The sequence below is a fragment of the Vanellus vanellus genome, assembly GCF_965231255.1.
Source record: "Vanellus vanellus genome assembly, chromosome: 1".
NCBI lineage: Eukaryota > Metazoa > Chordata > Aves > Charadriiformes > Charadriidae > Vanellus > Vanellus vanellus.
Genome location: NC_138905.1, coordinates 89139074 through 89165090, shown reverse-complemented (window position 1 = coordinate 89165090; position 26017 = coordinate 89139074). Strand labels below are relative to the sequence as shown.

At 44.3% G+C, this 26017-nt stretch overlaps 1 protein-coding gene across 1 annotated transcript; it reads left to right on the top strand.

The window, feature by feature from the left end:
* Positions 1–14616: 14616 nt before the first annotated feature.
* HAO2 (hydroxyacid oxidase 2) lies at positions 14617–22369 on the top strand (the record flags this gene model as incomplete). The annotated part of the gene is made up of 7 exons (XM_082486323.1): positions 14617–14747; positions 15522–15673; positions 16510–16793; positions 17164–17379; positions 19145–19303; positions 20961–21030; positions 22314–22369. 7 exons carry the CDS (start codon positions 14617–14619, stop codon positions 22367–22369), a joined length of 1068 nt encoding a protein of 355 aa, XP_082342449.1.
* Between the last annotated feature and the right edge of the window lie 3648 nt (positions 22370–26017).

Here is a 26017-nt window from a genome sequence, read left to right as displayed (position 1 = left end):
GCTATAATACTTTCACTGGGGAAGGAATTGGCCTTGCTGGAGGAAAAGTAAGCAGGAGAGCAATGCAGTAGCCAACGAGTAAGCAATGTTTCCAACCAACCTCCAAACTAACAGGGCAACAGCCGAATTTCAGGCTTCAAAAGTGACACAGCTGGAAAAGACATTGAACAGTTAAAAAGGCCTCGGAACAGAGGAATGGATAGAAGATGAATGTACGGGACTGTCAGCAGGTTCTACCCTGCGAGCAGATAAGTTAAAACCTGTTTAGTCTGTAAGTTTTTTGCTCTAAAGAAATAATCCTTTTCATCAGGGGTGGTACTGCCATTGCTTCTGTAGGGAATAGGGCTGGAGGTGCTGGAGGGAATGTAAGCGCAGCAAAGAAATTCTGGTGTCCTTCAGACCAGCCCGAGGAGCCCTTTCCCAGCCACCAACACCTGCCCCAAACAGCCCCCTCACACAAACCTCGCCAAGGCTCCAGACCTGCATGGAAATGCATTCCAAGAGGCTGTTTTTAAAAGTACTGCCATAGACAGCAGGAATGTCATGCTTGACATCTGTGTAAACTGAGGAAGAACACTACATTAGAAATATAAGAATTCCTATCAGACAATCTCAAGTTCGGCTGTCTAAGGTAGAATTAATTTTTTCAATAGGCTGAGAAGACTGATAAGAGATTGATTCCTAGAGCATCTACATTTATTATTTTCTGTATATACCTGTCTTCATTAGCGACATTCAGCACCAGAAAAAGAAACCAGAATACAAAGTTTTTTCCCGTCACTATACCTCATCTTATACAGCATCTTCCCCTGCTACATTAAAATAAAAGATAAAAGCAGCACTGAAGAGCTGAAAAAAGCTGGAAATTTAATTCACAGACAAATTAGCTGCGTTGCATTTAATATTCCCAGTGTGGAAATGAAAAGAAATTTATTCTGTTCCTGCTCTCCACAAATTCACCAGAGGGAATGATATCCCTTAATTAAGGAAGACTGATTGCTTATTTTTTTTCCCAAGCTTTCGTTTGCCCTAAAATAAAATGATGAGAAATAAATGGTGCATATAAAAAAATCAAAACCACACTGGAAATGCTGCAGTCATTCAAATTTCTCATTGTAGTAGATACTACATTCTAAAGAGTTCTTTAACAATCTAGTAAAAGAGTCGGCCAAATGGAGCAATTCACGCTCTGTTTCAATGGAGCAAATCAATTCAACCAAACAAACTAAACCCAACAAATTCCTCCTGTTCTTGTGGGGCTGATAATTTAACATTGTGGGATAGTATGAAGGAATACATATTTGACAGAATTATTTTTTTTTTCATAAACTCGATGCATAAATATGAAGAAAAAAGGAAGATTTGGATCAAGGAAGAGAGGGATGGTAAAGTAGAAGGGACTGGAACCGCATTGGTGACACCTTGCCATGATCAGATGAAATGGAATGAGAAGTGCAGGCTGAAGAGCAGAACTAGTCCGAATGCAGGCTTAACAAAGAAATGTGGTTGTGCCAAAACAGCTATAAACTGTTATAGTATTTGTCATTATTTAAGGAACTAGGTGGGAACTAGTAACTGTTTTTGCAGCTCATGTTTATAAAGAATATTTATCTTTCCATTTATTGAGAAATGCAGAATAGAGGACTTCTTTGAAAGTATATTTAGAGAGAAGACAGCTCAGTACCTTCTACTGCATACTTAGACTGTGAAGGCCCACTGAAGAGGCTGAGTGCAAGGGGGCCTTTGATGATGCGTAGACAAGGTAGAAGATGACCCTTGTACTGTTTGTTGCTCCTGGCCTGAATGTAGCTATAGCGCACACCCTAAACGGGTCACTCGAAGGGCTTTGTAAGAAAGAGGTACGTGAAATCTGCTCTCCTGGTTTCGATTGAGGATCTTTGTAGCCTGGTAGCTTCTCTGCAACAATGACCACAGAAGACAGTAAAAACAGGCAAGGCATTAATGACACTCTCCTAACCGCCAAACAAATTTAGCTCCATAGCTTTCCTGATCTTGATGCTTTTTATCTAATATCCTTTGATGTAGTGCACTTCCAAACATTTGTCTGGTGTCTCCTTGAACCCGCGTATGTTTTTCATACCTGTAACATCCTTAGGCAAAGTACTCCACAGTTTTACTACTTGCATGAAAACTCACTTTCCTTTGTTGGTTTTTAACTTGGTTCCTGATAGCCTCATTTTGTTGTCCCTAGTTCTTGAGTTGGAAGACACAGTCTACCCTAATGCATCATCACCATTTCACTCAGGCTTTTGCTGAACTCTCCTATACGCCTTTTCTTTTCCAGGCAGAAATGTTACAGTCTACCGAGTCATTCCTCCTACAGAAGTCATTCCATGCTTTTGATAGCTGTTTGTAGCTGTTGTCTGAATCTTTTCCAGTTCCATTATGTCCTTTTTGAGATGGCAACAACAGTATTGCACACAGATTCAAGTTTGGGACTAACCATGGGCTTATACATGGGCACGATGTTATTCCCTGTTTTGTTCTCTGTTGTTTTTCTAGTAACTCCTAGCTTCTGATTTGCTTTTTACTTGCTCCTGAGCACTAAGCTAACGTCTTCATGGAAATATACCCTCGTGTTTCATCCCTTAGTGGCAATGGTCAGCATGAGGTCATCAATTCGTATGAGAAATGGCAACTTTTCCTCAGGTGCATCGCTTTGTATTTATCTGCATCGGATTTCACCTGTGAATTTATTCATTCATTACTCAGTCGTCCAAAATCCCTCCACCATCCTTCACAGTCTGCCTTCATCCTCATTAACTTGAATACCTTTGTACCACCAGCTAATGTTGTCACCTGGCAGCTCACGCTGTACTTCAGGTCATTTATGAGAAAGTTGAACACAGGCCCCAGCACAGACCCTTGTGCAACTCCTCTGGTGACATCTGCCTGTTCTGAAAATGTTTATCCCTACTCTTTATTTCCTTTACTTCAATTAATTCTTTTTCAGGATTTTCCTTCTTATACTTTGGCTGCTTAATGTACTTAGCAGCCTTTGGTGAGGGCAGATTGTCTACAGGGCCATCTTCACCTGTCTGCTGCTGATCCTTTTGGAGATGCCCAAGGTAGCCTCCAGATAGGACATCTCTTTACACAAGCAATTATGACTCTTTTGAAGTATATCTTATTTCTCCGTATATCAATGAATTCTCTAAATGATTTGTCAAGAGCAGAATGTCCCCTTTCACACATGCACACCCCGGTCTCCTGGAGCTGCCCTGCCCACTTTTCCAGGCTTAAAAAATGGTATGGAGCATAAAACTTACATTTCCCTGGCTGCCCCTCAAAACCTCTTTTAAAGATTGGCTTCATATATGCCACCTTCCAGTCTTCAGGTCCCAAGGAGGTTTCAAGTGGGAGGTCGCACATTTTGACTAGTAATTTAGGGTTTCCATCCTTGATTTCTGCTATGTACCATCTGGCTCCAGCAACTTGTTTTTCACTTTGTTTGAAACACAATCTCATCCACAATTACTTTGATTTCAGACATATCTTCTGCATTTTCCCCCGTATGAAAACTTGCCCCATTTCTTCCCAGTGACCGGCAATGCAGAATGGCTTCACCGTCTCTGAGTTTTGCCTTATCTCTTGCTGGCCACGCAGAGTCCCTAGCAGGTTTTCAATTCTGATGTTTTTGATGAAGGACTAGTTTTGATTCCTTTAGCTAGTTCTCCTCAAACTCTTTTTCAGACTTCCTAATTAGGATTTTGCTTTTAATCTGTCTGACTACATTATTCATTTCGTTTTATTGGTTTGGATACAATAGGCATCTTTTTGAAAAATGTCTTCTTACTGCTAATAAACTTGCTTACTTGGCTGTTTATGTGTGCTGGCCTCCTTTAATCCATTCTCTGGCCTTTCTCAATAGGTCATACGCAGCGGTGTTATGCTTCCAGTCTGGTGTTCTTCAGAAGTTTCCATGCTGCTTGTTAGGATTCCTCTTTGCTGACCTTTCTAGCTTCTTTTTAACAAGCCTCCTCACTTCTGCATAGCTTTTCTTGAAGCTGAGGACAATGGCAGTGGCGTATTTGGCCTGTGGTGCTCCTGTAGAGCTGGTGAAGCCGAGTCCTCTGTGGTCACTGTCACAGAGTGGGGCTTCCACTGGAAGGGCTAAAGCCCAATCATGCGTATTTCTCACTACAAAGCCAAGGACTGCCTTTGCTCCTGTGGGCTCGCTAACCAGCTGCTCCATGGAATAATTGCTGACAGAGCCCACAAATGATGTCTCTGTTTCATACCCTGGCATCACATTTGACGATCTATAGGAGGGCAGTTGACATCTCCCGTTACTACTGTTTTTCCTGCCCACACTGCTTCTCTCATCTCTTTCAACTTATCAAATTCAAGGCACTTTGCTATCCGGGGTCAGTAACACCTCTCATAACTGTATTCCTATTTAGGCCTGGAATTTCAACCTGTACAGACTTTATGTTACTCATTGAGTGGTGAGCTTGTAAATTCAACTTGATGCCGATTTTTCAATAAGGCTCTGCCTCTGGCACAGTTTATCTTTACTGTGTACTTTATACCCTGGGTTTAATGTCCCATTGACTGTCTTCCTTTCCCCAGGTTTTCAATATGTCTGGTGTATCACACTCATGGAATCATGGAATCATGGAGTTTTCAGAGTTGGAAGGGACCTGCATTTTGGATCAGACATTCTGGTTCCTGACCTTATATTTTAGATTTCAAACATTGTGTAGAAGTGAGTGTGCCACTGCTTTGGTTATTTTATTAGCACCTTGTATAAAACCCAGTACGTTTATTTCCCTTTCCCTGCTGGATTACTTGCATCTTCTGGATTGTGCTTTCCTCCAGGATTCAGAACTTTCCCATGTTTTTCCTCATAAGGGTACTCATGCTGAGTCTGGGCTCTGCCACACCCGTCAGCTTTCCCCAATACTTGTTTGTTTCAGCGGGTAAGGGAAATTTTCATTTCAAAATGATTGTCTAGGGCCTTCGTTTTGCTAAGAATGTCTGAGAATGTTTTCAATTTGCTGCAAGACCAAGAAATATCATGGTAGAGAGTTGGATATGTAGGATATGTAGGCTGTAGGATGTTTTCAAATCAGCTGGACTTGATGAAATTCCTGCTAGAGTTGTCTGAAGCAATGCCAGAACTATTAGCTGTTATCTTTGAAGAATCATGGAATGCGGAGATAAATGTGCTGCTCCTTACTATTTTTTTAAATAATGAGGGGACAGGGGAAGCAACGGTTCAGCCTCCAGAAGTTAACTACAAGGTCTGTGGCAACCAGTACGGGTTTATCAAAAACAAATCATACCAAACCAATCTAATATGCTTCTCTGACGGGACTTGTGGATAGGGAAGAACAGCAGAAAGATGTATCTTAACTTGAGTAAGGCCTTGAACGTTGTCTCATATGAGCTTCTCAGAAGCAAGCTAAGGAAACATTGGCTATGTACAATTTTTAGCAGGTGAAAAGCGTATTTCGAGAGTAGTTCTTGGTAGTTCACTGATAGCCTGGAAGTATATATTGACTGACTGCTAACTTTTGAATTAATCAAATTCATGACAGAATAAGGAATAGATTTATTATGTTTCCATATTATATTGAACTGGGAGGGGTTCCAATAACTTTAGATGACCTTGATAAACTAGAGGAATAGCCTGGAAAAGCTAGGATGCAGTTTTATTAGGACAAACAACATCTTCTGCCTTTAACTGTCAATCATCAGCTGTGCATGAGCTACAGAGTAGCACTGCAGGGAGGAATATGGAGTTCACAACGTGTCCCAAGCTGAAAACTGCGTGCAATCATAGAACCTTAAAGATCATCCAGTTTCAACCCCTTGCCACGGGCAGGGACACCTTCCACTAGACCAGATTACTCAAAGCCCCATCCAACCTGGCCTTGAGCATTTCTAGGGACAGGGCATCCACAGCTTCCCTGGGCAACCTGTTCCGGTGCCTCACCACCCTCAGAGTGAAAAAGTTCTTCCTAATATCTAATCTAAATCTACCCTCTTCCAGTTCGAAGCCATTAGCCATCATCCTATTGCTACATGCCCTTGTAAAAAGGCCCTCTCCAGCTTCCTTGTAGGCTCCCTTCAGATACTGGAAAGCTGCTAAGGTCTCCCCGGAGTCTTCTCCAGACCGAATGACCCAACTCTCTCAGCCTGTCTTCATAGGAGAGGTGCTCCAACCCTCTGATCACCTTCGTGGCCCTCCTCTGGACCCACTCCAACAGGGCCATGGCCTTCTTATGTTGGGGGCTCCAGAGCTGGATGCAGTACTCCAGGTGGGGTCTCATCAGTGTGAAGTAGAGGGGTAGAATCACCTCGCTCGACCTGCTGGCCACGCTTCTTATGATGCAGCCCTGGATACAGTTGGCTTTCCGGTCTGCAAGCGCACATTGCTGGCTCATGTTGAGCTTACCCACCATCACCCCAAGTCCTTCTCCTCAGGGCTCCTCTCGATCCATTCTCCACCCAGCCTGTATTTGTGCTTGGGATTGCCCCAACCCACGTGCAGGACCTTGCACTTGGCCTGGTTGAACTTCATGAGGTTTGCATGGGCCCACCTCTCCAGCCTGTCCAGGTCCCTCTGGATGGCACCCCTTTCCTCCAGCACATTAACTGCTTTGTGTTGTTGGCACTCTTGCTCTAGGGTGCACTCAATCTCAAGATCCATGGCTTAAACACTAATTTAGTCTCAAAGCTAAAAGGAGCCCCTCAGTTGTAATTTTGAGTCCACATTCTCATTCAGACTGAGAGTCAGGAAAATCTCCTTTACTTTCTGCCCTTCCGTCACTACGAAATCTCAAGGCTGACATGGATCTTTCAGGATACAGACTGTTCTTGACACTGTGGTTCAAAGGCCTCCTTTATATCATACATCATATCAGGTTTTCTCTGCCTGTCTCTCTGAGAAGACATCCTGGATGTATTAGGGTGTCTCTCTTGTGTATTTGGGATGGAGCCTTTTTATGACATCTATTTCCTCTCTACATTTTTAGCAAAAAAATGAGAGTTCTTTGCTAGGTGGTTGATCTCTGGGCTTTGAGACTTCTATTATCCTTAGACTCTTGTCCCAGCTGGAAAAGAGGTGAGACTACTTCTGTGTCTGGAAGAGAGGAACAAAAGGGTTCGGCTCCTCTTGTTTCCTGTTTTTATTGTGCTCCGTGGATTAGAGTGAGCTACGTCTTTCACTGCCAGTACCATGAAAAACAAGAAGGAAGAGAAAGGCTGGATGTCTACACAAGCCTAGGTAGCCAGATAAGGTTATGGGCAAAATAATCTGTGGGCAACTCTACATAAGGGTGTATCATGATTAATGTCATATCCAGCTGCCTCCAACTCTCTGGCTTTAAGAGGGACAGCCGCCCATGGAAGTCAAAGAGAAGACTCAAAGCTGAGTCATGCCTGAGCTCCTCTGCTGCTCCATCTTGTGTGAGCTCAGTGTCTTTGGAGGCGGCTTTGGCAGCAGCTAGTGAGGACCAAAGGATGTTCTGGGAAACACAGCATCTGCAGCCCTTTTCCCATAACTCTTTCCTTGTTCACTTCACACATTTACCCCTTTTTTTTTGCATACATACTGCAGGGTGTACTCATTTCTTCAGTTATTTGCTTGACAGTAGCCTTAGATACGTGTCCGAGATGAGCGGTGATGCATGTTTTTACACTGAGAACAGATAGTCATTGTCCCCCTTCCTTCAGCATTTCCCAGCAATAATTAAATGACTCTGGAACTGCTCTGTGAAATCTCTTTTTTATGGTTGTGTGCTTGTGCATGCCCTCTCTGCTACCTGCAGCCCATGACTCCTCACACGACAGTAAGAGAGTCTCCTACATCAAACCCCGATGTGATCTTTCCTCCCACCCTATTGGCTTGATTCCAGCATTGCTGGTGAGGAAGCTTGTTAGTCCGTGGCTCCAGTATCTTTATGAAGAGGGCTAACCCCGTGAAAAGGCTGCATCATCTCTCTTCAGTGCCACAAAGCACTCCAGACCTCCCTCACTTGAAGAGATCCAAGGGAACAGACTTCCACAGTAGGATCCAGAAGCATGCTCTTGGTTTCTCCCACTTTTTTGGGGGGGAGGGAAAGGAGGAATGAAGAAAAAGTGTAAGGATGAGATAAAAGAAAGGATACCACAAAAATTCAGGTCACTGAGGGACTCTGGAGATGTAAGAAGATTCAGACTGATGGATGGCAGAATACATTGTGCTCCACCTGTGAGTTACCATGTACCGGGAGGCTAAGACAGATGTGGTGTGGGAGAGAGGTAGACTCTCCCGCGCAACTCTCCGGCGCCAAAGGAGCTGTCAGCTGAAAGGTCCTGATGCAGCTTGGGTTGGGATGGAGTTGGAAATCCAGCTTGTGATTTGGAAAGTCCGCTGTGCTGATTCTCTTCCCCTTGTGGGAGGACAGAAGGGACCCCTGCACCTTGCAAGGGAAGAGGATCATTGTTTTTCTGACCTGAACTCTCTAGAGGACAAAGAAGAGATTCCACATACAGGGCCATAGTGGCAGCATGAAGCAACTGGGATAGGACCCCGTAACGCATGGTTTTCCCAACATCTCCATAAAATTGGATTGCCTTATTTCCGGCAATCTAAGTCCACTAGTTCTTGCAGAGCCCAGCCGAAAAAGAATGGTCCTGAACTGGTGCTGTACATAGTAACAAAGTCATGTCTATTTTACAGCCAAGGGCGCAGAGCACAGAGGTCAGGACCAGTGTGCCAATAACCTCAAGAACAGCTCTGAATGCTCACAGACTTGAAGCGGCGAGGCTGTGCCGACACAGCGCTACTAGCAATTAACTGGCGGTGGATTAGCAGCCTCAGCGTTTCTTTTCAGGCCCAGTCTGCTTTTGCATCCTGTGATTTCACTGTGTCCTGTTGTCACTGGTTTAGCAGAGCTTTGCTTGGTGCTCCCCAATGCATGCTGCTTAAACCTCATCTGCTTCCGACCCTTTGTCTAATGCTGATGCAGATGTCAAAGTGAGATGCAGCTACCTTATGGGAAAACTCATAGTTAGGTGGCGTACTGGCAGGTTAGGTAAGCCAGAAAGAAAGGTTCAGAAATTACATTTTGCCGCATGTGACAGTACAGGGGAGACGTGAGACTTTGTGTGGTGGGACCTCCAGACACACAGCACAGAGCCCTGCCACATGAGCTAGCGGAGTCATCTGCTAGCAGGAAACACATTTCCTTTTTGAGAATCTAACACTGGGGGTAGATGAGACACATTTTCCCAAAGGGCTCTGTCGCTATTTGCTGCTCCACAGAGTAATGCTAAGAATAAATCAAGCTCCCTTCTGGGTTTTGGAGACAGAGGTGGTTACAGAAAGAACAGCCAAATATTTGGTAGTCTCCTAGAACTCTTTCTGCCCAGTGTGTCACAGGCTGTCCTCTTCTGCCTTATCCTCAGATTTGTCCCCTTCTCTTGATTCTTCTATCCGCCTGAAGTCCTGTCATCCCGGCATGCCCCTGTCCTGTTTTACTCCCACCTGCTCTATCTCTGACCTTGTTGCCACTGCCCCATCCCACCCTGCCTGTCCCCAGGTGCTGTCCTGCAGCTCCTCTTTTGAGCCATTATTTTACTCTTCCTTCTCCCCTCCAGGGCTGTTTACGGCTGAATCCCAGCACAGGTGGCATGGGGGTTGGGAGGGTGGGGGGCAGCCAGCTCTCTGCCCTCTGCTCATATTTGGGGCTTTCTGAGTTCCTTTGGCCATGGGCAGAAGCATGCTATGCACTAGGGAAGTCTTTAGTAAAGATAACATCTGGAATTCAGACAAGCTCTGCTGAGCATGTGCAAGCACGGAGCAGTGATTTACAGCTAGGTCAGATCTGGGTGGATTTTCATATGGCCAGCAAGTACGGGCTGATGCCCCCAGGGATCAGCCCCCGCTAATTTCAAGCCCCTGCATGAAGCACTGAGCTGCAGTGAAACCACTGTAAGACATTTTCAGCGTGGGCCAACCACCATATTTTTCACTAACCTCATTCTTGGAAGTTGCTGACCGGCTTTCAGTGAAATGTTCCCAAAAAAATTCAGCCCAACACAGAGACCAAGGATAGAAAATTTCAGCCTAGAATGATTAAAATATGACCAAATTAAAAGCAACTGAAAACTGGATCTTATAATTGCAAGTGTTAGGCAATGTTAAATATAAGATTTGTTGCCATCTCCACCTATAATAGAGGGATGGCTATTGAAATATTTAATTTTGGGAAAACTTTCTTGCATGACTGACATGCAAGGGAAAAGCCTTTTCCTTCCAAACATGGGGCATATGCCCAAGAAAGACATCTGATAAGGAAAACCAGTGGTGACTGTAGGGAAGCTGTTACGTGATCTGAGTTATTTACATTGCTTAGAGTTCACCAGATTCTTCACCAAAGTGTTGTAAAGTCCCAGACTGAACCCACCACTAGTGGATGCATCAGTGAGATAGATGTCAGCTTGACCCATGGCAATTTGCCATCTGTGAAAAGTAAACAAATATAACCAACTGGAGTAACGAGTATCATGATTGTAATAGGAACTTGAGCACAGATTTACACAGGATCTTTGTGTTTGGACTCATGAGCCTTTGACCATGTTAGTATTGAAAAGTAAGCAGCTGCAAAACCCCAGCTGTGCGGATCTGTGCAAAAATCAGGCTTTGGCTGTTGACTACTTGACACTACCTGCAAAGCTGGACCAGATGTGTTTTTCCTATATTATTTTCTTCCAGCAAAGTTTTTAGAGAGTCTTTTAAAGTCTTTTATTGTACTCCAATGAAAGGGCTCCAGAACTTTAAAACCTGTCCATTTTTTTCAAGTATATAGCAGGGGCTCTAATAACAGGTATTATCTTTGTGGCAAATTTAGAACTTTAGAGCTTCATAGCTAAATCAGCAGTCTAACTAGTATCAGAGAAAATACTACAGGAGATAAGAAGCCACTGCTACTTTGAATTGAGTCCATTTTTGAAGGAAGACAATATATCTAGATGCAAAGTACAGTTTCTTAAAAGCCACAGCACAAATGCAGAGATTTTTCCTCTCTCCTGATCCAAAATACAGTAGTCACAGACTATTTTTAATTCATGTAAAATTATGATAAACATGAAACCATAAACTTTATGGTTTAGTGAGTTGGCTGCGATGTGCATCCCTTAAGTAGGGGAGTACTGGGATCAGCATAATGAGAAATATGACAGAGGACCCTGCAGATTACTTGTAGGCTGAAAGGAAGATCAGGCCAGACCAGATGTCGCTACATTTATTGCTATGCTGTGCACCAGAAAATGTTAAGAATAAAACACAGGGAATGAAGATTTCCAAACATATTAGCAGGCACTCTTGTGATGCGATCGCATCAGGTTTAGGGCCATAGTGCCTGGCAGGCAATCAAGGACCGATTTTTTTTTTTTTTGGTGCTGTTATTACTAACATAGATTGATATACGTGACCCAAAGCTGACATCTAGCGGAGGGAGAATGAGCACAGGATTTTCCTTCCCTTCCCAGGGATGCACTCCGTTGTGTGCAGACAGAGATGGCACTTTTTGCTCTTCTCTTTAGAAGTGACCTGAAGGATGGCTGCTCCACGGCTTGTCCTGGGCAGGAAAGCGAACCAAGGAGCTCATGGGCACTCTTGCTGAGCGTGGACACCTGGTCTCTCTGGTGACATGTGTATCCACAGCTGGATGCCAGGAGCTATCATCACAGTGCTGCTGTCAGATAACGAGCTCTGAAGGCTGAATTCAAAAAAGTTTCAAAAGACAATGGTATCGATGCTCATGCCGGGTAGAGTTTGGGCAGGGTCTCATGAATACAGTTAAGAGAAGAACTGATGTTCACTACAGTTGTGAAGAGGGTGTCAGCAACCTAGGATTTCTGCGGTCAGGAACTTCAGATCTGCAGTCCTTGACCAGACCAGCCTCTTGGACACCAGGTCTCAAGGCTGCAGCTCTGGTCAGCTTCCAGCTCTTCCCTGGTCCCTTGGCTCACTCACTGCCCCAGCTGCAAGTTTCTGCCTCACCCTCTGCACCTGGTATCGCATGTTTGGGAGAAAAAAACCTCAATCTTTAGTTGGTGAAAATCAAAGTTTGAAGCTCTCTTGCTTGCTTGGAAAAATTGAAAACATGAACCCTAAAGGCTTAAAAAGCCAAAGGACAAATAAAACTGTCCAGTGTTTACTTTTCATATCTCACAAATTTAAGTCAATATCATAAATCTGTTGGCACCTCAGTCCCGGTTTGTAACGCTTAGCAGGGGAGCCAGAGGGAAGCACAGAGAAGTCTCACCAGCTCCAAGCACAGGAAAGGGAGAGGACCCGCAGTCCTCCTGGGAGATGGCTGGGTGGGCAGCCAAAGGAGGGAACCTGCAAGCCCAATGGGAGAGCAACCGCATCACAAGAGCACTCACAGCCCTTTAAAAATGGCAGAAGACAAAAGGTACCTTACTTGTTCATATACGATAGGAAGCAAAAAGGTCTCCCACATATGGTGGTAAAGATTGAAGGCTCTGTAGCTGTGGGCTGTAACAAATCCCACTGCCTGTGGCTCATCATTTTGGTGGGATTTGTAGCTCATTCAGCAGCAAGTTACCAACAGTTTAGAGATTCAGTCAAACCCCCTGAAATTCTTCCCTAAATGAATGCAGAGCCTTCAGCCACCGCTGAAGAGCACAGCTCTTGTGCCATGTCCCAAGCAATCGCACTGCTGACAAGGCCATGCATGTTTTTGGAAGCAACTTTTAATCACCTGATCGCAAAACAAAGTTAGTGTTATACAAACAGTACAAAGTTTACCACAGGATTGAGCTTTAATCTCTGGTGGTTGCTTATTGACTCCAGAAAAACAGCAGCTACTCAGTGAAAAGACCTCCTCTACATCCTGTTTGCAGGCGAACTGGAAGGAGAGGATCTCACCTCCTGCAGCTCTCCCCGAAACCCAAAGTAAGTCTGAACTGAGGTCTGAATCGGGAGACAATGAGGACTGGGCCTGGGTTGTTTAAAATTACCATTTATTCTGCCATGAGAGGACTTGGTTTATATTTTTGTTCTTGCTTTGACCATGCTAACAGTGGGAAAAGCAGAAGTCATGATACGTCGTTTATGGTTTATCACAATGTATGATACATGAAGACTTGTGCTATCAGCAGTGCTTGATGTCTTGAAGGCATACAGAGACAGCTTGGGACGCTTTTACCACTTGCTGCCTGATGCCTGTCAGAGGAGACAAAACAATACTGAAGAAATCAGTCACATTTCTCCTCCATCTTCCAGTGAGTCCCCCATCTTGGGCTCTTTCCCAGCAGAGAACTGTGGGTCCTAATTTTCGAGTGTATACACAGGCACCTCAGTCAGCGAGACACAGCCATGTCTGCAGTTCGACAGGTTGAATCTGTGTACGTAACTTGTGTGTTTGTCTGTGTCAGACAGTGTACAACATCAGACGCATGGGACTGGTTTTGGTGAAGCTTGCAGCCCCTGATAATCTGCTGTGGGAGGCTAATCCTGAAAACTGGGATATTTACTTTTTCCTGTACATTTTTAGAAAAATTAGAGCCAAACCACAGCTGTTTTAAAAGTTCGTGTTTTCATATCCCTCGCAAAACGCCTATTTTAATCAGACCTGCGGCAGTAATTGCAACAAACGATTTAGCAAATTGATTTTGTCTGTGTTTTGTACGTGTTTCCTCGCACAAAGGCATGGTTTGCTAAGACATTAATTTGCATAGTTTTTAGTCCTGGCTGGTTCAAAAGCATGTAAGTGCAGGCATTTGCTAGGCAGCATTTATGTTGGTTTGATTAGACATCTGGGTCACACAACGTCACTTCTGTTCCCTGAAAGACTGAGGGTAGTTCTTAGAATCATGTTTCACGTTGTGGCATTTGCTTTTTGCCAGTGTTTTCTCATAGTTTGTCCAAATTTCGTATGCTCCCTTTTTAGCATGTATCAGTGCTGCAGTATGCAATGCAAACACAAACAGAAGATATTTGGTACAGAAGAGAAACGAAGATCTGTAGAAAATACTTTGTTTTTCCGTAGCGCTGGCCTTGACAGTGGCTTGCACTCAGAGTCTGGACATAGTTTTATAATGCGTTCATGCTGGAGCAGGTTAGATGTAGGCTCCGTGTTTACTTGCTTCCAGATTTTATGAGCTTGAATTTAGTCACTGTGCTCCATAACTAATTGTTCAGTCAGGGAGCCGTCCTAAGGGGTAATCCAGCAAATGATGTTCTGGGACAAGCTTTGAGGAGAATTACTGGAACAAATAACCCAGCTAGTTTTAAGATGGAATTTATGACAGAATTACACAATTATTGTGTCTTAAAATAGCAGAGGACCTAAAATGTCCTCTTCAGACTTCTGTTTAAGACAGAATAAAGAGAAATACTGAGATGCAAGCTTCTTCCTACCCTTATGGCTGCAAGTTTTCCTCATACTAGGAGAGAGGATGAACAGCAAGATAGACAGACACAACTTCTCAGCAAGTCTTCTACAAGACAGATGGGTCCAAGGTTTGTGTTAAGTGACGTTAGAGCCCCTGGAAGAGAGAATGACATTTCAGGGATTTGATTTCTGCTCTGTGTTATTCTTTTCTTCAAGGTTCCCAGAGCCTCTCTTGGCAATGGCTATGGTGTGTCTTTCAGATTTCGAAGCTTATGCTAAAAAGTATTTACCCAAGATTGCTTGGGACTTTTTTGCTGCTGGAGCAGATGACTGTAGCACTCGAGATGAAAACATCCTGGCATATAAAAGGTAATGTAAGGAGGAAATGAGGGGTGTTGTACTGGAAGATCTTAAACTATGTTTTTGTGCAAGCGTTTGGACTTCACAAGCAAAGATTCCTTAACGCTTTGCCCTTTCAAGGTGGTCCCCAAGCAAAATGAACTTACCTGAATGACATATGTTGTATGCTCTGATGCTAGCCCAAATACGACACATTGTATGAGGCATAAGGGATGCTGAGGGTCAAGGGAGACGGTATGGTATGGTATGGTATGGTATGGTATGGTATGGTATGGTATGGTATGGTATGGTATGGTATGGTATGGTATGGTATGACAGGAAAGGGGATGAGATGCATTGGTGAGCATGTGGTGAACACCAGGAAGCCTACATGTAAGTGGTATGGGATTTGGGGAACACGCTGCAGACAGTGAGGGAAGGCACAATGTGCAGTGAGGACAGACATACTACTGGTGGAGTGGAAGGCATCGACCTGTGACTGGGCTGCAAGTAGAAGGAATCTGTGGGATCAACAGAGGGAGAACAAGAGATGGTGAGCTGAAGTGGGAAACGCAGAAATGATGTACTGTGGCCAGTGAGCAGGAGTCTGAGATAAATGAAAAGTGGAAGTAGCTGAACTGACCTCTAAAAGCAAACAGAAAGGACAAAGAGCCTTTGTTGTATGCTGTTTTCTTTATTGGGTCAGTTCCTGCATTCAAATAGGTAAATGGAGACCTGGTTTCCATGAAACTTCAGAAAAGCCACTGGACAGCCACCATCCTGAAGGGGTTTTATGCCTTACAGAATTCATTTCCGGCCACGTATGCTGCGGGATGTATCTGCGATGGACATTAGGACTAAGCTCCTGGGGACTGAAATCAGCTTTCCTGTAGGAATTGCCCCTACGGGCTTCCACCAGCTAGCATGGCCCGATGGAGAGAAAAGCACAGCCAGAGGTACTCTTCTCTTAGTTTTCTCCATAGCAAAAAGGGGCTTGTGGAAAAGCCTCAAGGAGCTGTTAGGATAACTTGAAGTGTGACTGAGCAATATCTTCAGGCTCAATGAGGCAAACCCCTTTCCCACTTTCTGACACCCCTTTTTGTGGACGACCCAGTTGGGTCTGGTGATACAGAGTGCGTGGGAAGCCGTAGAGACATTGCTCTACCTCTCCAGCTACCACTATTACGATATCAGCCCTGTGGAGGCTGCTGCAAACTTTAGACTGAGACTGTGGACATATTTCTGGTGTACACCAAGGACCACGCAGGTCCTCAGTGCTGTGGGCTCTAGTTAGGACATAAAAGTGGTGGATGGGACTCAGCCTGTAAATTCCTTGTTACTGGTAAGAACAGTGTCTCCCTTGGAGAAAAGCACAGCCTCTTTTCCCAAAGTCTCTGGTGGGTTTGGAGAGCTGACCCTTGGAAATATCTTTTTTCCTGTGTGTGTTTCTGTGTACACTGAGTGCATTTGACAGCATATTCTTGCAAGGACGTAGTCATAAAGTTCCTGCTTTAAAAAAAAAAAAGCTGCAAAATGCTGCACCACTTGGTAAATTACCTCTCCCTTTCCAGCCTTCTTAACCATGACCCTACAACCATGCATGGTAAATATAGCCATTTTTAACACCATTGGCCTATTTGCCAATTTGTAGAGCGCTATTTTTGGTAGGATATAAGTAAAACAGGAGTTCAGGTGTTCTCTGCAAAGTGTATATAAAAAACTTTTGTACCTGGTGTCTGGCAGGACTGTTGAAATGACCTTGATTCTGATTATTTTCCAATACCTCCTGAAGCGGCCAAAGCGATGAACACCTGTTACATTGCTAGCACGTACTCCACCTGCACACTGGAGGAGATCTCCATGGCCGCCCCTGGCGGCCTCCGGTGGTTCCAGCTCTACATCCACCGCAACAGGGCGGTTTCCCAGCAGCTGGTCCAACGGGCGGAGGCCTTGGGTTTCCAGGGCCTTGTCCTCACCGCGGATCTGCCCTACACGGGCAAAAGACGCGACGATGTCCGCAATGGTTTCCGCCTTCCTCCCCACATGAAACTGAAGAACTTGGAAGGAGCCTTTGAGGTTTGTAAAATGAGCCCGTCCTTTCATTCACTGCGCTGGCGTGTACCACATGAGACAAAACCACCGGGTAACTGCTGCTTTGGCATCTGCTGTACCCAGGGCGTATCTTCTCCCCTTCTGGTTCTGCAGCGTCCTGGCTTGACCTCCTGCCAGCCTGGGTTCTTGCTTCAAAATCCCAGTCCAGCTTCCTTAGAGACACTGGCCGCCATCCCCATTGTAATTATTCTCCTCTGGAGACACGTGCTTTCCGGAGCTAATGAACATGTCTGTTAGCAAGTTTAATTAAACTCTTCTAGAGCAAGGAAAGACCTTAAGGGAACTTTGTATTGTTATGGCTCAGATGAGGTTTCCTTCTGTCCTATGGCTGTAGGGAGATGACTGTTCTGAGTACGGACTGCCACCCAACAGCTTGGATCCTTCAGTCACCTGGAACGATATCTACTGGCTACGGAGCCTGACCCACCTGCCCATCATCATCAAAGGCATCTTGACGAAAGAAGATGCAGAGCTGGCAGTGAGACACGGAGTTCAGGGAATTATTGTGTCCAATCACGGTGGAAGGCAACTGGATGGAGGACCTGCCACTGTAAGTGAGAAAACACATGTCCCATGAGCATGCATTTGTACATATGCTTCTGGTGCGTGTTTGTTGTGTGGCTGTGGAGGAGTGCAGATGTACTTTAGCTTTAAACTGGTAAGATGCATGCCTTACCAGTGGACTACCCAACTGGGGTATTTTCCCAGCTTCTTGTGAGGGTTCTGTAAGCAACACTGAACCCACATAACTGCAAATAAACTACTGGCCTAAGCTAGTAAAAGTTTTGCGCCTATGTCTTCATTAGCTGGTGCAGTGCACACGTACTCTTTTGCGCACTGCAGCAAAAATAAAACAAAGCTCTGGAACCAAAAATGTACAAATGAGAGCATAACGTATTCTCATTGTTCACATCTGCCAAAACATGCACAAACAATGCAGCTAGATTTAGTGAGAGGTCTGCTTGCGTATTTACAGACTCAAGTCTAAATGGAAATTTATTGACTTTCATGAGCCAGAAAAAGGATAACTTATCTGGAGAAAAATTCCCCTGCGTTTTAACATGTACAAAGAAATCGTGGGTTGTTTGGACGTATGTATATTTCACTGGTTTAATTTGGCTTCTGTCAGTTTTTCAAATCCTTCTTCTTTTACAGTTCTGTATTGCATAGTATGTGATGGACTTTCTTTTCTCTGTTTTCCTCTGTAAAATAAAAACAGGCACCAGGGAATTCTCTTCTATGCCAAGGCTGACAATAATGATTAAAACATATCTAAAGACTAGAGACATAATAATGGAAATAGCATCCACATTAAAATGTTCTTCTACCTTAAAAGTTTCTTTACATAAACAGACAAACCAGTAGATACCTAGTTCAGTTCTGCTACTCCTCTGGTACCAAGCCTGGCAGCAGAAGCTATTGTCCCTGCTCTTGCTGAGCTACTCCTGGAAAATTTCAGCCTGAAAGTTCTCGGTCTGAAATTCTGAAAAAAAATTATGACCAAGTGAAAAAATCTACTTAGCAATCTTAGTTATAGCTGCCCTACTTAAAAAAAAGATTAAGAGAAGGCAAAGGAGACCGCAGAAAAGAGACCTTTGGGTTTGCTGCGAAGGAGACTTAATTTGGTCTGGTGCAACGTCCTGCCACTGGTTATACTGCCTTTGGGACCAGAGACAGCATCTCTGCGTGGTACTGCCCTGCACTGCCAGCCTGGCACCGTGCTGTGATCTACAGAGAAGACCTTGGGGAATCAGGAGACTCAGCCTGGAGGAAATGACACGTTGACTGTACTCCATAGCAAATTAAATCCTTCATAGATGCTTTAGTGGTTCTGAGGAGACTTTCGGCAGGTGGTCACCAGGATTAGGTTGAGATGTAAGTTTAGACAAATTGGACAGTAGCAGGGAGAAGTTTGACATCAGCCTTTTTTTGCAAACATTTGTATCATTCATCATTGTCTCCAATGAAAGTAAGATATTAACGACAATTATTTCCATTTAAGTTCATTTTTAAAACCTTTCAGAAAGCAAGTGAAAATGTTACTTTTTCACTTATCGGAGGTGCTAGCAAAGAGTATCAATATAAGCAAAGCACTAGAAAATGGAATTAACTATCTGGCAAACAGAACAGGCAGCTGCACTTTATTCTGCAGCTTTTGGCGTTGAGCTGTTTGTGACGCATTGCCACATTTCATTTCGAGAAGGTACGTTATTAAAGCATGGCACCCCTGCCTGTCTCTTTGGAACATCTCCTCTTTCTCTTGGAATCGAAAGTGGACCGCAAGGTGAGCCTCAAGAGTGGCTGCTTCTTTGCAGATTGACGCTCTGGTTGAGGTTGTGGAGGCAGTACAAGGCAGAGTTGAAGTGTATTTAGACGGTGGAATAAGAAAAGGAAGCGATGTATTAAAAGCACTGGCACTGGGAGCACAATGCGTCTTTATTGGAAGACCAGCTTTATGGGGTCTGGCTTACAAGGTGAGTAAGGAACTTTGAGTTTGCATGTCTACTTCTCGTACTCTCCGACACTCTGTTGTTGTTATTGAAAAATCATAGAGACAGTTTTCAGCCATGAAGAATCTTAACCTTTTTTTTTTTTCATTTGTTTTGCTGAATTTTAAGTAGAAACACACCAAATTGAATCAAAACCAGACTTTTTCTGTGATTTAAAAATACCACCAAATCTTACGATTTCAAATATGATTTTGAAGCTGATAACACTGTTTTGTGGGACCTGATTTCTGGGTGCTGCAGTTTGGTGCTAAAATACTGTAGGACTCAAGACCATCAGTGCTTTTGAAAATTCGAGGCGGGTATATATGCCACAAAGGTGAGTCTGACAATTTTATTTGCTGTCAGCTTACTTTGAAAAAATATACGGTTTTGATACAGCAGTTTCATAGCGATGTTATGAGTTCTTCAGAAATACATATAGATCTCCACCCCACTGATGTCTGAAACATTTTGGACAAAACTGAGCACAACCATGCCCTGTAGTTGCCTGAGTGTGCCACGATTATCTCATTTCCAGCTTTGCTGATTTGTGACTATGATCCACAGTCATGAATTAGGCCTCTGATGCAGAAGGTTAACATAATATAATTAAACTGGAAATGTAATTAAAACAGTCGCTTGCTTTGCTGAATTTCTGCTTTTTAGCCTCTGTATTGGAGCTTTCAAGATTTCTCTAGAAGAAAAAATACTTATTCTTATGGTCTAGAAACATTTCCTATATTTTAAATGACTGCTGTCCAGTGGTGTGGTTGCTGTGGATTCCAGTAGCTCAGAATCAAGAATCACCTGAATCTTCTGAGAAACCTGGAAGAATTGGCAGCACTGTTTCTGTTGCCATTAAACAGAGAAAAAGGGCCTAACATGAAAAGGGTGTTGCTGTAAGTTGCCTGCATTTTTTCCATAATGCAAACAGAAAGGAGATGGGTTTTTCTGAGTTCAGCTGTGCTTTGGTATCATATTCCATAAAGTATTCCTAAAGATGTATCTCAGTGGCATTACCCTCGCATACAAGGGAGGAAGGGCATGAACGAGCACTGACATTTGTCTGCATCCAAACCATTCTCTACTGCAAGAGATAAAAATAAAATTTAAGAGAAAAAGGAAAAATGTTTTACAATAAGAACAAAATCATACATACATTTGTTTGGATTTTGAGCTTCTCGGTGCCACTTGCTCAGAAGAAAACACACAGCGTACTATTTTTAAAGATTCAGTCTGCTATCTCAGTAAATGAAAGTTTTTAAAGCTGTACCATATATAAAACTCTCATTACTTCATAAAATACTGTCAGCATTGTAAGGCTTGAAGTTCTAAAACGAGCCCATTGGTGGAGGTTAACTGAAAGCTAAGAAAAAATAAAACCCACAACGAGAAAATGTCAGAAGTGAAAAACAGCTTTGTTTTCTTTCCCCGTTCAGATGTATCACAAAAGGAAAAGCATCTAAATTAATCTGTGATGAACTGAGCACATCCATCATATCATTTTAATCATTCATCTGTATGACAGACTGGAGTTGGCAGGGAGTTAAGGGACTGTCCCAGCTCTCAGAGTGCAAGCATCCTGCAGCATTGCTCCGTGCCAGTGCTCCTCTTACCCTGACTGCTTTCTTTGTGGGAGCAGGGTGAAGAAGGTCTTCAAGACGTTTTGAGAATTTTGCAGGACGAGTTTCGCTTGTCGATGGCCTTAGCTGGTAAGCATTTTGCAGGTTCTTCATAACTGGTGATACAGAGGTTTCTGCGTGCGAGCCAGCTAATGGATGGGTCACCCAAAGGGAATCCATGTGAGCTGCGCTGGTTCTAGTTGCTATATTTAAGGTGATTCTTTGCTTCCTGTGAAACCACTTCGCATTTCAGGTGCCATAGCAAAGAAGTTTGCAAGGAAGAAGTAGGTTAAAGCAGCTTTCTGACCCAATTAAAGAGATACAAAACTGCTAAGCAGAGCTGAGCAAAACCTGCAATTTCTGTTCTGCTGGGAATTGCGGCATATGTTTTTTCAGTATTTAATTTAAGGTTTACCAGGGTAAAATGCAACCAATTTTTTTGCTGCATGAAAAGTTCAGAGAAAATGGATGCAGAACTTTTCTCCGCGTATTAGAGAACACAGCCTGTTGATGCAGGTTCCAATCTTTGCATCGCACATGCTTTCAGAGCCTCCGTGTCTCCTCCAAGCTTTTACTGCTGTTCCTCATTCTGTATTTCTCACTTCTGCTCCTGCCCGTAGCTGCCACGTTTGACCCTGTCACTGAACAGCAAATTTGCACAGCCCAGTGCAAACTCCAGTTTCACATGTGAACAGGTACGACAGGCAGATCCAGTGCAGAAGTACTCAGACATCAGCAAAAGGTCTGATCCCACTCCAAATCGTGTTTTAAAGATTTTCATGCTCTGGTGACCATCAACTTGAGTGGATAGCAACGCTGACTGGGGGACTGGAAATGAAATCCCATTGGGCATTTCCTAATAGGCTGGTTTTTTGGGATTACTTTTTCAAATGGTAAAGATTCCTACAAGGTTGTTTTTCCAGGAGGCTCTCACACTGCTTTACATGCAAAAGGGCACTGAACTTTGCAAGAGTAGCAGGTTGGGACCTTTTTGGCAGGGCTGTGAAATTCCACCTGGGTTTGACCAAATGAAACCGCAATGCAAATCTCCACCTCCAGTCACTTGACGCATGGCAATCCCTGTGTCTTTTCTGTCTATCTTTCACTTCTGGCTGGATCAGATGGCTCCCTGCTCAGCTTGTTATAAGGATCTCTTTTTTTTTTTTCTCATGTTTCTAACTCTTCTTGTGCCTAACCTCAAGGCTGAAGATGCTGTTGAGGAGTAGGGCTCCTGCAAGTCATCTGTTGAAGTACCAACCTATCCCCACATGGCTCACACAAGACTAGACGGTGATTCAGAGAGGGGCCCTTCCAAGTTTCATCCGCAGACCTTTCTCTCTCACCAACATGTTTCATTTCTCTATTTATTTCAGGCTGTGCCAGCGTCTCGGAGATTGGCCGACACCTCGTTCAGTTCTCAAAGCTGTGAACAGCCTCCTGCAATGCCCACCGAACAGAGACAGCTCACACCAAGGTCCCAACCAGTCTGAAGAGAGAAAAAGAAGGTGCAAATGTTGAATGTGCAATAAGTACCTGATAAGGCCTTCAGGAAACGTCTGAGAAGATTAGGAAAGGCTCAGCATTAGGAAAGGCGGTTCTCTGCTTTTATTGGGACCAATTAGTTCTTTAACACTTTGGGTAATTGTTACTTGCTGAAATACATTTACTTTAAATTGGCTGTTCTGTGGTATTACCTGTGTTGGGCCTTACTCCCAAGCTTTGTTAGATCGGGCAGCCAGACATGGAAAACTATGTCCCTTGCTTCTTCCACTTGGTTGTCCTACCAAGTCTGACTGCAGCTCAAGCTCCACACCTTTCCTGCTCTGGGGCAGTCAGTGTTGTGGCTGATACCTTCCATAGCTTGGGCTTTCCTAGATGTATTCACAACAGATACAAGATGCATCAGCTAAAAACCACCCCAGCTACCCTTTGGAGGCGGGGGCAGTTCTTTCCCACTGCTTCTAAATGCAGAGCACTGGAACCACCAGTAACCGAAGCACCATCCTGTGTTTCCTGCCGAGAGAGCCTCTTCCTTCACTACACAGTTCATTTGCACAGCAAACCCATTTGAGCAGCGGTCAGGACCTATGCGTGCTCAGAGCACAGAACAAGTTTGTGGCAGTGTGTGAATAACTCAACCGGCGCCCCGGTCTCGTCCACGGGTAAGCGTGGCCATCGCAGGCTGACAGAGCAGCCAGGAGCTGCCGGCACCACCTGGGCAGCACACAGCCTTTGCTCTTGGAAGGTGGTGCAGAGGCAGTGGTCCCCCTGCTGCCAGCACAGAGCAGCATAAACCCTTGCTCTCCGAGGTAAGAGAAATGTGTGCTCATACCTTCCCTGTCCAAGTTTCTTTCTGAGAGGTGGGTCTTGCCACCCCATGAGGAAGCACAACCTTGGCCGTGCCACCCACCTGCCATCACCTGGGGTTGATGGGTCCTTAATAACAACTAAGAGCTTGCTCTCTTCTTTCTCTCTTCCTTCCTTATTTTTCTTTTTCTTTTTCTTTTTCTTTTTCTTTTTCTTTTTCTTTTTCTTTTTCTTTTTCTTTTTCTTTTTCTTTTTCTTTTTCTTTTTCTTTTTCTTTTTCTTTTTCTTTTTCTTTTTTTTTCTTTTTCTTTTCCTTTTTCTTTTCCTTTTCCTTTTTCTTTTCCTTTTCCTTTTTCTTTTCCTTTCTTTTTCTTTTCCTTTCTTTTCTTTCTTTCTCTTTCCTTCTATTTTTTCTCACTTTCTCTCTTTCTTTTTTTCTCTCATTCTTTCTTTTCTTCTAGTTCTCTTTCATCTGGATGGTTTCTTTTTTCTGTGACGCTCCTTAGTGCACAATCTTCAGCTACTTTATCTAATCTTCCTCCTTCTTCCTCATTACATCTCCTTGCATCATCTCTCTGTCCCTCTAACCAGCCCCTCTTACCCATTATTTTTCTTCAGAAAAAAAAATTCAGTCCTCATCTAGGCTACTATTTCTGTATGTCGCCTCCTGGCATCATGGACCTTTGGTGGGAATGCCAGAGCTGCCACCTCGCTACCCCGAGAGGAGAGCAAGGAAGCCTGCTGCTGCACAGAGCTAAGGGAGATACTGGGAAGCGGAGATGAGGAAGAGTGAGGTCAGACAGGGTCCTGCAGCCAGGACAGAAGTCTGTTGATGTTGTATTATTTGGAGCTGATGTCATTTGGGGTTTGTTTGCGTCAATAGGCTGCATGAGTATTTACTCCAAACTATTCTCCCTAGGAGGAGTTTAACAATACTTGGTTTTTAATCTTTATATAATGCTGTCCAAGTGAAGGTGTAAACAGAATTCATCTATTTAAAATGGTTGAAACCCCTGTGTGCGCATTTGGTCTTTGTTATAAATGTGGTGTGTAAATCAGTGGGGAATTGGGCCAGCATAACTGGAAATAAGCTGAATCTCCATAAAGAGTTTAACTGATTTAACTACTCGGGCTTAATCAGGTCTTTTAAATGAGGTTAGTTAAACTAGGACTGTACACACATGAAAACTGTGCCTCATCTTTAAAAATGCAACGTGATCTTAAAAATATCTGGAAAGCCACCTAACCTTGTTTTCTTATAGAAAACTTCTAAGGCCAAACTGACTGGCACAGCCACTGCTTTTATGGCACTTTAGCGCAGCAAAAAATGGCTGAGGGGTGTTGGGCAATGGGATGCCAAATGTCACTTTGAGCCAAAGAACTGCCAACTTGGTGGGCATTTCCCAGTCTTCCCATGCACACAAGGCTCCCTTTCTTGTACACTCACATCTATTTTCTTCTTTCTCCTCTCTGCTAATCCCCTGGTTCTGCAGAAATGGGAAGCACCAAGTCATACAAAGCAGGGTTGAGTGGGAGCAAAGACACCTGAATCCAGAACTGCCGCCCAAGGCTCTCCAAGGGTCCTCACCCTGCGGGATCCAAAAATACAGACGTGGTCTCCCCCTGCCCTGTTTCCTGACATAAATACAAGTACTAGAGGTGTTTTGACTGTGCCTTCTCTGAGCAGCTCACACCCTCCTGCATAAGTTAATTAGGCTCAAGAAGCTAGGTATTCTTCTGCCTGGGTGAGTACCTTGAATACGTGGGATGGTGGGCTCCTGCAGACTGTACTGCTCTGGGCAACAGGCACAGGCCTCCCCAAGTGGGGCCTCTCTCTTCTCCCCTTGGAGCTCTGGCACTGTTCAGTAAAAGCACAGAGAAGAAGGGGCTGCAGGCAGGAAAGACTGATGCTTTGTAGGCTAGTGATTGAGGTTGTCCTGTGTATGCGGGCAAAGGTGAGGTCATCACTTCACCCAGCAATTACTTGTAGGGAAATGCTATAGGAGCTGCTGCTGTGTGGGGCCATGTGGTTACCTAGCCCTGGTTTGGTGGGTCTGGAGTACTACGTGGCCAAGTTTCAATGAGACAATGCCAGCTCTCCTCCCATGAAACCACCTATGAGCTTCTCTGGTCAAGGCTCTCTCCTGGCAGAGAAGAGGTGCTGCTTTTACTGAGGAGGAGAAGGCATGCGTGTTCCCCCAGTGCCCGCTGAGCACATTGCCCACTGGCTCCTGGTGTACAAGGGAAAGGGGGGTCATCAGCAGCACCTTCTTTGCACATATCTTAGAAGAACCAAATGATGCTCATTAGGTCCTATACTTGCTAGAAGAGAGGCTTCCAGCTTACGCAAATGGCTGTGGCTGAAAGTCCCTGCTGGCAGACCCGAGTTATCTGGCTAAGCTCTGGAGAGGGGCAGGATTTCCAGCGTGCTGCCTCTGATACCTCTCAGCAACTTCCCACTGAGCATTTGGATTTCTTTTTTAGATCTGTTTCTGGATGCTGTAGAAGACCTAGACACCAGGCTTTAGGAGCCGTGGGGGAGGGAAGAGGAGAAAAAGTCACAAAAAGTGAGTCATTGCCAGTGACTAACTTGAGGCAGTGAAGTGTTTCCATGGCGCAGGACCTCAATGCTGTTCCATGGGGCAGCCAGATGCTCCTGTTGCCACTAACAGGCAGTGACAGTGAGCAGGTACCTGAATGTGGCCGATGTCTTCTGGAGCTGATGCTGTGAAATGGGAAAGTAGATGGTGAGAGGCTGGGACAACTGTAC